This window comes from Chiroxiphia lanceolata, chromosome 7 (assembly GCF_009829145.1).
Source record: "Chiroxiphia lanceolata isolate bChiLan1 chromosome 7, bChiLan1.pri, whole genome shotgun sequence".
Lineage (NCBI taxonomy): Eukaryota > Metazoa > Chordata > Aves > Passeriformes > Pipridae > Chiroxiphia > Chiroxiphia lanceolata.
Window position 1 is genome coordinate 14,306,408 of NC_045643.1, and position 13,861 is coordinate 14,320,268.

At 45.5% G+C, this 13,861-nt stretch overlaps 1 protein-coding gene and 1 long non-coding RNA gene across 28 annotated transcripts in view; both read right to left on the reverse strand.

The window, feature by feature from the left end:
- ABI2 (abl interactor 2) overlaps positions 1–2,957 on the reverse strand; it is a 68,578-nt gene extending 65,621 nt beyond the window's left edge. For 5 of the 27 annotated variants that reach the window (XM_032693005.1, XM_032692994.1, XM_032692981.1 and 2 more), the window contains exon 1: positions 2,761–2,956. In XM_032693005.1, coding sequence (XP_032548896.1) covers positions 2,761–2,877 — 117 coding nt within the window. In that variant the 5' untranslated portion in view covers positions 2,878–2,956. Of the gene's footprint in view, positions 1–1,108; positions 1,390–2,760 lie in introns of those variants that run through there. The other 22 variants (XM_032693002.1, XM_032693006.1, XM_032693001.1 and 19 more) reach the window with 15 other exon arrangements.
- Positions 2,958–3,577: 620 nt separating this feature from the next.
- On the reverse strand, positions 3,578–11,324 carry LOC116789691. Its single transcript, XR_004358125.1, has 4 exons — positions 8,072–11,324; positions 7,843–7,926; positions 6,412–6,824; positions 3,578–6,334 (listed from the first exon to the last, which is right to left on the reverse strand). It is a non-coding gene; the product is annotated as an uncharacterized LOC116789691 (long non-coding RNA).
- Between the last annotated feature and the right edge of the window lie 2,537 nt (positions 11,325–13,861).

Genomic DNA, 13,861 nt, shown 5'->3' on the forward strand with positions numbered 1-13,861 from the left:
ATATACTACTGTATCACAGGCTCAAGGGAAGGATAACGATTTATGTAACATTCCCTGTTGCTAAAGTAATTGAGCTAAGTATCAATCATAATTTGGATAAACACTGACAAAATTTTTAAGAACAGATTTTTTAATTCATAAGCAGAAGTCAAATGAGTTGCAATTGCCACAACTGTACTACAATGAACTACCAATTTCCATATGCATGAGATTACATGTTCCATTATTTTGAAGCTGCAAGGATGTTGCTGGGCAGGGGTGAAGAGAAAAAACACATTCACCTTAGCACTGAACTTCAAATTCTCTGTTACACTGACCTATGCTTCCGCTGACTTTTGCACCAGTTTTTGTACTTGACAATAAAACCCCAGAGCAGTAAATGGCACAGAAAAGCAGTGGCTTGTCTACTGACAAATACAGGCCTTCAATGTCCCCCCTGCCACAGTGCCTGCCACCCTGCAGATCAACTTCAGCTCTCGGTCACGTCCTGAGCCTCCCCTAGGAGATCTCAAATATATCCAGAACAAAATCTTCTGTCAACAACAAAACACTACAGGACTACAGTAGAATTAGTTAGTCTTCACTACCTGACTTTCTGGACAATTATTCTTCCACACATTTCAGAGCAGTCACAAACCTATCTTCCCCACGAAATTCAAGACTACTACTCTGAACATCATTTGTCATTAACTGGACATATTAACTTCAGCATAATAAATGTCATTAGAAGCAAAATCACAAGTATCCAACTATCCAACAGTTATATCCATTTACCTATTCTTCTCTTGTAGAAAAGAAAAAATCAGCTCTGTATACGGATCTGGTACAGCGTTTACGCAGCTCTGGCACCGTGAAGATGGGGTGGGCTTGCTGACAGATTTGTTACTAGGACACTCACATCACTAAATCCAGAATCCCCTCACACCGGACCTCTTCTCTACAATAAACCCACTTTACGACGTCCCAGAGAACTCCAAAGGCCAGAGCTTATTGCCTGGTTACGTTCTCCATTCCTCACTTGTTTAAAAATTTAAACATGTTCATGCTGTGACCCACACTGCACCTCACGGTCAACGCTCACAACACAATTTCATTCCTTAATTCTCACCTCCCCCTTAAAGCTCTGTGTTGTCATGATCCTTGGATAAATTGCCAACAGTTGGGATATTGCTGTGTGGTGGTCAGAATCCATCAGGCTGACCAAGAGTGCCTCATTCTTTTCCTTCATTCACCATCTGTCTGCATCTGTCTCCCATCATTTCATACTGTCCTTACGGACTGTGTGCTGTCTGGGGCAGTAACCATTTTTTTTCATTCTCTATTTGTCCAAAACAGCATGGAGTCCTCTTCTGCAGTTTCATTAAAACATTAAAAGTGGAGCTGTTCAATAGAGATTTTGAACTTTGGTTTATACAAAGAACACAAAAAAAAGGTCAAAGGAAAAAAAAAAATCCAAACTACATGCCCTTCTTCCTCTCCGGTTCTGTCTTCCAATACGCCTCTCCCTTATTCCAGAAAAATCAGTTCCACAGTTTTAAAAACAGCATAAATTCAAACACATGTATTTCAGGTTATAACTGTAAGAAAATATTTCAACATACATCTTGAAAAACCTAAGTCACGCTAATTCAACATAGGGAAAGTTATTACATAATAAAATACATCTATATAATTTCACTGTAATTGGCATGTTTTGTAAATGACCCAAAATGTGCAAAGTCTTCTCTCTAAAGGACAGCTGGTCATTCAGCAATTCAAAAGAAACAGTGAGAGCTTTTTTATAGGGACATTTTAAGTATTCTCTGCCACTGGTTAAACAGTCTCTCCCATTTTCACTGATAGAATAGTGTCACCACAGATCTCATCCCTCGCTGCCCACTGGAAACCCATAAGAACTCTCCACTTCGAGTACTGAACGCAAAAATAATACTGGGACCCTCTGTAATTCTCTCAACATTGACACCACAAATCCACATCGCCCCCTCTGCCTTTCTCTCCTGCACATTCAGACCCATCTTAAGGTGTCTTTTTGTGTTTGTTTGAGGGCAAAGTCTTTCATTTGGCCCTACCACCACTACCAAAGCAAATTGCCAATATTTTGCTCTTCTTTCCACTAAAAAGAGAAAGGAAAAAAGCAAAGTCCTAACACCAACCTGGTTTCAGAGTAGCCACCGCAAAAACCACACACTGCGGTAGCAACTTGTACTCGATCTCTTTCTCCCTAATTCTGTACCATCTCTTACTACATCATGGTTTCATCCTGCACCTACCGCTTGGTAGTTGCCCTTCCCATGGAATTCCACAGCCCTGCTCGGGAAGGGAAATACGAACTGGCAGGCACACCCCTATTAAAACACATGTCATTGTGCCCCAAATTAACCGTATTTGCAGGAGTCAGCTATCCCTCGGTTTATCACCACAGCGCCGGCAGCAAAGGAGCGCGGAACGTGGGGAAGCGAACGAAAAGGAGCGACAGAGGCACAATCTGGAACGAACATTCACTCCCAAAAAGTGGAAGGCATTCAGTTTAGGAATCAATCACACATTCAAACGCCTCGTCACGCCGGTGCAGCTCATGCCGGAGGTGAACCAGCCTTCCTCCCCCTCCCCAGGCTGCAGCAGCCGGAGCTGCCGCCCTGCCGCCGCCGCGGGGCCGGAGCGGCCCCGGGAGGGGGCTCGGGAGGGGTTCCCGGAGAGGCTCCGGCGGGAGCGGTGGGGCGCGCGCGCCCCTGCCCTGGCCGGCGCGGGGCCCGCGCGCACCTGGATGTAGTTGGTCTCGCAGTACTCGGCCACCCGCTCCAGGTTCGTGTAGCTGTCGAACAGGGCCCGGCGCCCCCCCGGGATCTCCTCCTCCAGCAGCATCTGTAGCTCCGCCATCTTCACATCCTCTCACCCGGTCGGTCTGTCCGTCCGTCCGTCGGTCGGTCCGCCCGCCCCCGGCCCCCTGCCCGCCCCGCACGCTCCCCCGCCGCGCGCTGCCCCCGCCCAGCGCGCTGCCCCCGCCGCCCGGGCCGGGCCTCGCGCCGCGCGCACGCAGCGCGCGCCAGACCCCCACCGCGGCGGGGGCGGGGCGCGGCCGCACGGCGCCTCCCGCGCATGCGCCGCCCCGCGCGGCCCCCCGCGCGCGCCCACTTCCGTCCCGGCGGCGCGCGGGGGGCGACATCCGGGAGGAGCGGGGCTGGGGCAGGAGGGGAGGGCGGTCGGCGGAGCCCCGGTCCCGATCGCGTCCGTTCCCCTCCCGCACCTGAGCTTCGGCCACAGCGCCGGTATCCGAGTCGTAATAAATATTTACGCTTTTCTTTTTAGAGGGTCTTGGCCGTTTTAATCACTTTGACTCGATTTCCCCAACGGCAGGTCGCTGGCAGCGCCCCTCCCAGAGCACGGGGCTGCCGCCGCCTCTGCTGGTACCCCGGGAGCTTTGAGCACCACGGGAGCCGGAGTCAGACCCTCGCGCCTCTGTGCAGCTGCTGCTGTACGGGGTGCGAGGAAGGGTAAAGTCTCAGCTGCCAAGCAGCTTTTCAGCTCTAACAGAGAAAAGCACATAGTGAAGGGTCAGCAGAAACAGAGCAAGAACAGTCTCGTGGCTGCAGGACAGCACTGAAGCCATGAGCTAAGAGGTCTGTTCGGTCAGTTCCTAGCTTTAATACTGACTGACTTTATATCCCAGGGAAGTCACTCTACAATTGTGATGAAAATGCCCACCCTTTGAGGAAGGTGCAAGGCTTTCCCACTTAATTCTTCCACCTGAGCAGAAAAATAGCCTTTTCCCCACCCCCCTAAAAAACGCCCTCTCAGCAGAAGTGTCCCAGCTTTCTCCAGGGAGCTCACTTGCCTCTTTGAAATGAATTGCAGCTGTGATTACTCACCTCATGTTCCCATGAGGCTCCACAAAGCTCTGGCTGCCTCTGTAGTGCAGCCCTGGGTTACATGCCGTCCCTTACACAGTCACACAACAGCCTGACGCTTTCCCAGCCTTCACCTTACAGACTTACAGACACTTCTGTGGTAGTCAACCAGAGAAGATCCAGCACTGCAGGACCTGTGCATCAACCTCGTACTAGAGGAACACTTGTTCTCTTGCCTTGAGAGCTGTTGCAAAGGCATCCAGCTAGATATGCCTGGTCGCCTGCTGACTTTAGAATTGCAGATTGCAAACACCTAGTGGGGTTATCCAACAACCTGGTAGTCTTCGGGGCCAGTCCTTGGAAGTTTCTTCCCTTAAAAGAAAAATGAGATAGAAATCCCTGCCCTGAGGGATATTTCTTTTAGCTTGCTTAGTTCACCCATATGAAGGATGAGTCAGGCACAGTGATCATCATACTGCTGAAAAAAATTTCATATGCAAAGCGTTTTTCTCCCATTTTAAAATATGGACTAAAATTCAAAACTTCAAGTACTTGACTTTTCTACAGGCAGTTAAAGAGCCAAGAGCAATTCATATTTTACAGCTGCAGTAGTCTTCATCTCACAGAACGGCTTAAGAATCCCAGAACACCCTGCCAGAGACCTCCTGCCATGACGTGTATGGGGAGGAGAGAGGTGACTGCACATGAGCACCCACACTGTCCCCCAGCACCCGCACCAGTGCAGGGCTGTGCCAGTATGGAGTCAGGCCAGCTGCAGCTCCCCTCAACAGTCTGGCACTCTCCGCCCTAAAACCACAAGGTTTGAAGAAGTGAGTGTCATGAAGCCTCATTCTTGGTGCCCTTTACCCCCAGAGTTTATAAACCATGAGTTACACATCCAAAAATACAGTTTTGGGGTAGTTAAAGAATAAATCATGGTTGTCAGCTGCCCTGCTGATTGTTAATGCACCTTTTGAGAGAGCTGATCTGAGCCTTTGTTGCAATGGCTCTGGGAAGGAAAGCCAGCCAAATCAGCTCAAGAAGGGCTGCTGTACAGTGTGGAGCTCCAAGCCTTGTCCCACACTTCCAAAAATCATCCATGGGCAAGTCTCCACCTCACCCTAGGGTCTGCAGCAGATGATAACTCTTTTGCAGTTTGGTAATGGGCCCCATGCTCCCTCCTCCACAGTAGCTTCAGCTTGGACTCTGCTCATGTCACATCTGCTGCTGCTGCAGCTCCAGGGGTTGCTCATGCCCACACTCCCAGGACTCTTTGTGTTTGTGCCAGGCTGGAGCCAGGCTGAGGCTTTCCTTCTCTCCTCATTCATTTGCTTCTCAGGTGTGAAGTCAAGCTGTCATTTGGCAGCTTCCCAGTAAACCTGCATGATCTTTCTCTTGGCAAAAAGGAGAAAATTGTCAAGATGTGAAGAGGAAGGTTCTCCAAAGATGCTGTTAGGAGTTTTAACTTGGGATTAGCAGCACCAGACTGTAGGGAGGGGGAATTGTTAATTGTGTCATCTTCCCTCTGTACTTTTGGGTGCCGCCAGGGCCTGCTTTCATTGGAAACCTGTGAGAGCCCATCTGCTCTCAGATCTGCACTCAGTACCAGCAAACCTCCTTACAGGCAGCTCCCACCTGTGGGTCAGACATCTCTTGACCTCTCAAAGGCTTGCTTGTGGTTTTTAGGCTGTAAAAAAAAGCATTATCTGAAATACATGCACACAGCTGTTCACCAGAGTAGCTGGACTAACCTGTCTGCATAATCAGGTGCTTGTTATCACAGCATGTTTACATTTTAATAGCGTAATAATTTACAGATTTAAATTTAAATATGAAGAGCCTTCCTGTCAGAATAATGGCCATCATATAATCCTCTGTATACATACCAAAAATAATTAGAAATAGTGTTTAAATTAGACGAATTGAATCCAACAACTACTTCCCTAAATTTACATAAATGACTTCCCATCTGTCAAGTGATGTGCTAAACTATTTTCTTATATTCTCTCAGCCCTAATTTATGACACACTTTAACTTTTCTAGCTTTTCCTCAATCCTTTTGTGCAAGATTTTCCCTTAGATCAGTATCTTTAAGACTGAGAAGCAAACGGCACCTAAAGGTGCCGTTCAAACAGTCACTAGAAAATAGAAAGGCAAGCAGTCTAGAGAGTTTATATTGGAGGTCAAGATCCAAAAGCACAGTGAGACCACTATTCTTCCAAGTTCTCTTTCATGCATTATGTTTTTACCTCTGCCCATCACCCAAGGGTGTTTCCTACTCACAATAGTTTGCACAGACAAACCGACCCTTTGGTCATGTGCACTCTTCCAGCTGGGAACTCTGTGTGGGTGTCCTGTATACAGATTGAATCACCAATTCTTTATTAGAGAAAAGTAATAATGGGGTAGTTCAAAGGCCACCTATTTTTTGCACCACAGTAAGAAATCACAGCCAAAAGCCTCTTCCATTTACTTTGCTCTATGGAGAACTGGACAGCACAGTCACCACATCGGGTGGTGTGAGTAAACATCCTATTTAGACAAATGACCAGGTCAGATCTCAGACAGATTCTCCTGCAGGTTTTCAGTTCACGTGTTTATATAACTCTGCTCTAGTTTTATAACCATTTTTCCTTTAACTTTTTTTTCCCCACATTTTGTAAACAGTAGAAACAAAAGAAAAAATCCCTGTGCTGCTACATCACATGGAGCTGAGCAGATTTGCTTCTGTATAAAGGACAAAGGACTCTGACACCAAAGTTCTGGTCATGTGTACTGACCATATATATAGGCCCTTCAGCTGAAGGGTAACATTTAGTGGAGAGAGGGAAGGAAAACTGGGTAAGTGAAGAAAACAGTCTGTAACTGAAGTATGTATCTTCACTGCCTCAACAAAGACCCAGTCATGCTCACTTCACAGTATCTGCATCTGCCTCTGCCTGGATGGCCAGCCTTTGCCAGTCTCATGATCCAAAGCACCTGAAGCAAATAGAAGTTTATTTAATTCCCACAGCTGTTCCAGAATGCAAGGGGTGGCCTCCCAGCACAGGATGCATCTGTCCAATGCCACAACAAATGGTGTCAGGATCTGGAGGCATCTTATACACTCAACCTCCAGTGCTCACTGTAAACCAGATTGAAAAACCCACACAGCCTGAAGCTGCACATTCTCCTCCTGCTTCCTCAGGCATTCAGCAATTTGCTGGGCAATCAAGACTGTAACCACAGATAACCTCTCTCCTTAGGAGAAACTGCAGCTGAGTAGAGGGCTTGCTGCACAAAGGTAGAAGAGATGACCCACAGAGTAGTTCCCATCTCATGGAAGTGTTTGCCCTAACGTTGTTATTTCAGCAATGCACATATTTTTATTTTGCATGGTTGACATCTGATACCTCACATCACCTCCAGAGAGAGTCAGGATATGTTTGCAGAGTTTCAGAGTGTCTGTTCGAGGGAATGTCTCATTCCAAGTCCCAATATTTTTTCTAGGAATTCAAGTTTTCTGTTGAACTTTACTTCAACACAGCACTGTGTGAAAAGAACAGAGCCAGTACAAGGGGAAGAACTTTCCCAGGAAGGAAGAGGTCAAGCTAAATAGGAAAAATAATGATCTCTTTCTAACATTTCAGACTTAAAAAGAAAACAGGCAACAAATGGCCTCAAAGAGAAACCAGCACAAAGCGTAGTTGCTCATCAGTTTCCCTCCAAGGTTCAAACGACAAGCACTCAAGGACCAGAGGAAGAAAGAACCAACCACTCTAATTTGTTTTTCTTTCCTGCTGGTATTCCTTCTCTAAGATGCTAACCCAGGTCAATTGTCAGTTATTTTTCACCCTGTCCTGACCCTGTGGCATCTCCCCGGGTAGGATCTGATATAGCTGCTGAGCCCCTAAAGGGTAGATAGAGGAGTTAATGCTCCAGTACAGCACATGTGAAAATTCATCCTTTCTGAATTATTGATTCTTGCTCACTACAGACTGGAGCAGATGTTACTGACCTACTGATGCTTTTTTCACATTTGCAAGTTTGATCTGCAGCAGCTGCAACAGGTAGAACTGTTCTCTGAGGTCTTTGTTTCTCCCTGTATGTAATAAAGTTCAGATTTTTAGGTACTCATATAACTCCAGGATCTCACTCCCTGGAGCTTTTCTAATCCTGCTTTTCTAATCCTACCATGTGGTAATCATGCTTTTACCACATAAACCACTTTTAAAAAATGTTATGACCTTGCATATTCTTAGGAGCCACCAAAGCAGTGTGTGTTTTTTCTGGAACTAGTATAACTCCCTTGCATAGGAAGTATAATAAATTACATCTGTGAAGTCATCCTTCCGCCTTCCATCACGCATCACGGTCACCCTTTCATGAGACTGTGAAGGCAGTTCCTCCTTGCACATCTTCTGTTCACTATCACAGTCTGCATCTCCCTCCTTCTCCTAACTGCTCTGTCCTCCTGCTTGGTGAACACATGGGAGCATTTCTCTCACTCACAGCTATTTTTGACAGTACAGTAACAACACAAATCTCAATGATGCAGTACTGCCTAACAAGAGATGGAAGTTGATGGCTCCCTGTTGGTGCAGCAGTTTCACCCACCTCAGCCTGAATCCAGTTTGACAGAAATATATATGCAGAGAAGGCAGCCAGGCCTCCCCACACTGTCTCCTCTGAGAGGGAGCTTAAAGGCCTTATTTATTGCAAAGGCAAAGACATCTCTGAATCATACAAGTGAGTTTTTAGCAGGAAAGAATTAGAGCCTAAGATGTACCCATCCTACTATAAACTAGTCAGTCACAATCTCTGCACCCCGGAGTATAAGACAGGACCCAAATGATCAACTGTCACATGTCAGCACACAAGGTTTGATCTATCTCATACAGGTATAAGGACTTTTTTTCCACCTTCATCTCTTTAGAACTGGGCTTTCCAGGGAACACAATGGAGCACTCACACCCCTGAATTCAAATGGAGCAGGGTAACCTATTTTGCAGATGCCAGCCTTAGCTAACAAGCTTCTGATGGGTTGGGACTGAGCCGGGTGTGCAGCTGGGCTGTACAGCAGTTTGAGATATTGGTTCCAAGAGCCCCCATCAGACTACTGCTTCCCCAGCTGGGAATGGCATTGCTGTGGGAAACGTCCCTAGGGTGAGGGCAGAGGGAATGGCTGGAAGGCCACAAGTTGGTCACTCTTCACCTGATGGAGTCTGGGGATAAATAAAGCAGGGTTCTGCTGATCAAACTAGTCATACAAGTCTGTGCAGATCCCTGGCCTCACACAGAGATTTATTTGAATCAGGAACACCAAGGCAATTCATCCTCTCTTAACAGCCTCATTCCCTGGTCTGTGTGCTCACTACTCATGGGGCCCAGCTACGCAATAGTTCCCTCCTTCCCTCTCTGCGCTTTCCTGCAGCATGTAGTCGCTAAATATAATTTGACAGCTTACTTTCTCTGATCCAGAGCCTCAACATCCATGCACTGCTTCTCTGTGCCAGAAGCTCTATTTTACAAGTCAAGCCATAGTCTCCCTGCAGCTCATTCTGCATGAAATATGAGCATATCCTCATGTCCTCTCTCTTTCTATATCCAGCACTGTTATTGGAATGGGCTCACACAGCCATTTATAAGGAAATCTAGCAGCCTCAGAGCCACACAACCAAGAGTTAACTGCTCTGGTTGTTTTGCGAATGCCAGTTAGCCCTTAGCTCTAATCAGCCGGTCCACTTACATTAGTTCCAGTTTTGGCTTAATTCTAAGTCTCCTTGAAGTCATCATACATGTAATTTCATTTTGTAAGGGAGCTCTTACATCCAAGTGGTACCTTACTACTCTTCAGTACCTTTCTGCCTCACCAACTTCAAAATGTGCCATATTCCTCTAATGTGCACTCACTGAAATGTCACTGAAACCTGCTTTCTAGATGTATTACCTGACCTATTGCACACCAAACTCAAGGCACTATTATTAATTCCAGAAAAATCTGATCCTTGTCAGTATATGTGACACCTCCAAACAAAGGGGTTATTTAGCTACTTGTTAGTTCCACAACTTGATTCAGGAATCCAGAGCTCATTAGAGTACTGAGTGTTCTTTAGGTACACACATCACTAGGATAAAGAGATTTTTTCAGGGCACAGGCTGGCTATCGTCCCTAATATGTAGGAAGAGGAGCAGAAGAGCAAACATGTACAGCTGGTGTGCTTTTGCTTCTCTGTTGCCAGTCTGATTTCTCAAGCTGTTCTTATACAAAAGAAAAAGCAGAACGGAGAAATCCTTATCTTAAAAAAATGGCTGGGAGCTCAGTGAATTCAGCAGCTCTTCGGATAAAATACCCGCAGTAGCCTTCCCCTGGCTGCCTCCTCAGGAACCAGCAGTATTTCTCACAGCTTTCCATTAACTACTTTTATTATCTGAACGTCTGCCCACATGAGTAATTGAGTGAGTCACATCACTAAAAGACTTGTGGAGTTTTATGAGGAGGCTGTACTGTAAAATTTTTTTAAATCACAGTTTAATTTACAGAATGAGGATTTTGAGCTGTGGTGACAATTTCAAGACCAATGCTGCAGTAGTGGGAGAAAGAAACACAGAGGTGATAAGGATTTCCTGTTCTTGAGGATAATTGAAAAAATGTGATTGCTCAGCTCAGTTTACCACACTAGAGCAGTACAGCTATAAAATATATAAAGGCTAATGCAGGATGTATGTTTGCAGTGTTTTTATCTCTACTGTGTAAAAGTCTCCATCAAGATTCCTCAAGCAGAAAAGATGTTTGTGGGGAACTATGGTGTATATACCTAGTTATCACTGCTGGGATATGAAACCAGAGGCCTGACCCAGCAAACCTTCTATATCATTTCCTTTTTTTTTTTGCATTATGGCAACACTAGATGTACAAAGACATCTAGGCATTTAAATAGTCAAGTAGGTGCTTAACGGGGTATTCAAAATCCAAACACCTAAACAGCTTCAAAAATTTTGTTTCCAACAACTGAAAGCCACAACTAAAATTTCAGCGCAGCTGTGCCAGGCCAATATACTGAACAGTCAGCGGTATTCAATGCAATCATACAGCATAAATAATAGTCACAGTCATGCAAAGGTTTGCAGGCCCAGGCCCATGCCTGAGGTTAATTTAGAGCATTCTGTTAACAAGCAATCAATTTGCTTCTTCCTTTTAGGAGAACGGTATCATCAAATCAAGGCACAGGCTGTCAAATTTAGTATGAATTCTGCACAGCAGAAGAACTAAGTACTTCAAACACGCTCTCTGTTCCCAAATATCTTGCTTACCAATGAATGTGGGGCATGGATCTAGTTGGTTTCCCGTCATATGTGATGGTGTATTCTTGCAGGCATCCCTGTCAGCTCCCATTAACTCACACAGCTCACTCCTCTCCTCTTAAGGCACCTTTCTCCATTCAGACTTCTGGAAGGGCTTGAAAAAGCAGGAGAGCCCCCTCATAAAGCCAGGACAGTTGCAGGTGGCAGACAAGTTGCCAGAAGGCAGGTCTTTTTGGCCTGGACACTGCATTTGTGAAAGCTTAGAGCTGTGTAAGAACACTTGTACATGGTGCAACAAGGCAGTTCTTTCGCTCCCCTGCACAGCAGCAATCCCATCAGTGCTGTCTAACACCCACGGAGTCCTGAGCCCTGACACTGTGCCTGGCTGGCTCACATGCATCCACGGATGGAGGAAGAGTCAGCTTCTGGATACTGGATACTGAACTTGCTGCACTTGTGTTATTTACGTATGGTACTTTTCCTGCATCTCCAGTTCAGCTGTAAGGAGCTAGAGCATGAGAGTGCAGCACAAAATACCACAGTGGTCTTAAAGGAAGAGACAGAATAAACATGATATACATAATCAGTAACTAAAATCTAACAAGTCCTACATGAGCAAGTCAGTTGCTTTTTAGTCCAAGCCAGAGTATGCATTTTCACGTTAGTGCTAACATCAGGGCACCATATTATTCCCAGAATTAGAAATTATGTATCTGACAACAGTGAATCTTTATAGAGGATCCAACAGTAACATAAGAAGTGCAGCTTTTTTCCACACTGCTGGTAGGTTCTATCGATGAAGATGTAGGGAAGTTGACAAGTCATCTTAGCTAGATCTGAGCCTTGCTTCTTCTGTATGAAACAATACTACTAGGTGCCAATTTCCATGCTTTTGACAGCATGAATTATGCTTTTTTAGACACCCTTATTTGCTTCCCGTCCCTCACCCCAAAGGATAAATAGCAAAATACGACTGTTTTTCTCTTACTATTCCAATGTATTTTTGTTCCTTTCCCGGATTCATGGCCCAGGGAAATTTGGTCAGTGAAAGAGCCTTAATGGGTGAATTGCCCCCTTCTCTTTTATATGTGACTATTCATTCTTTCCCAGCCTCCCCTCCCCAGGGCTTCTGAATACAAAGTACTTGTAGAAATCATTTAGTCTATTGCTGAAACACAAGCCCTGAGCCAGCAGGTACACAGGACTGCTGGATCATCTCATTCCATCAGTTAAATTAAAGATCTGAATCCAGTTGATGGTGGGGTTCAGCAAGCTCTCATTTAGAGAGGATACCCAGGGCCTTCTGCTGTAAAGCTTTGAAGGGGAAGATGATCACTTTACCCTTGCTGCAGTGTCTGAGTCACCACTGAGTTGGAAGCAACTGTTTAAAAAAAAAAAATAGCCTTTTTTAGTGAGACTACAAAGTTGGCAGCCAAGCAGGCACACAGCATTGGATGTCTCACTGCCAGGCTTGTGACAGAGCTGACCTGCCTGGATGCCAGCAGAGAGGTGGCAGCAGAGCGTGCCAGTGCCCGTGAGTGGTTCAGCAATGCAGAGATTGGAGCAGAGAAGCTTCAGAGAGGTTCAGAGGTGGCCCCCAACCCCATATCAAGAGCAAATATTTCCTGCATAGCAGTGTCACTGGAGCATCACTTGTCCCCCTACAGGGATGTTTCACTGTCATTGAAGTAACTGGGACACACACCAGGGACAAATTTTAGCTGGCTTCTCTGCTTTTTCAGTTCTCATCCTCCACTCTTTGGCCAAGGCAAAAAGTCTCAGCTACCTCATTACTACTACTATCACTTATCTGTACATCAATTATAATTAAGACTTCATGCCAAGTTACACCAGTTTTAATGTGGAATCCTGCAAGATTTGTCCTTGTGACTTTTAACTGGTCTAGCCTTGATCTATTTAAACTACTTTTCCCATTAAAGAGATGATCAAGTGCTTGCGCCAAAGATGTTGGTGCCGATATAGAACTATGACTGATGCTTTATGCCTCCTGGAAGCAAGGCTTTCTTTACAGAAGCATTAACATCATAGCAATCACACATACTTCATTTAGCTTGGGTTCAGGCTCCTCTGTAAAACAAACTGGAATGACCTGAAAAGCAGGGGGAAAAATTCTTCCTACTCCAGCCCTCCCCCAAATCTTTTTGTGGAAAACACAACTGTGTTTTCAACACTAAAATTCACACAGATTTAAAAATACTTATCTTCAAGGAATGTTGCCATGGAAACCCTTATCTTGTCTCCTTCTCCACCCTCCATATGTGAAGAACACTTTCTTCATCTTTTTTTCTTTCATGTGGTAGTTCCTCTTCTCTGTCTGCTACCACCAAAACCCTAGCATTGAATCCTAAGAGATGTCAAACAGGCCTTTTGTCTACTTCAAAAGTGATTGCTAAAATCCACTCCTGAGTTGAACTACAGAGAGCTGTCAAGATGGGATCATACCCTTAGGCTCCAGAAAAAGATGCCTGGAATATTTTCCAGCAATTCTTGTTTCGCACAAGTGGAAAGAAGCAGCAAGAGCTACCATTGTAATTAAAACAGTTTCACTTCTCGGTGGCATAACCCACAAGTGATGAAGATTTTCCTTCTCAGTACAAGCCTTTTTCCACCTTCCTTGCCACTTTTGATAAAAGGGGTTGGGAGGCGGGTGAGGTCCTGTACGTTCAAAGTGCTTTCCTGAAGGTAGTGCTGCTCTACCCCATTCTTTTTGC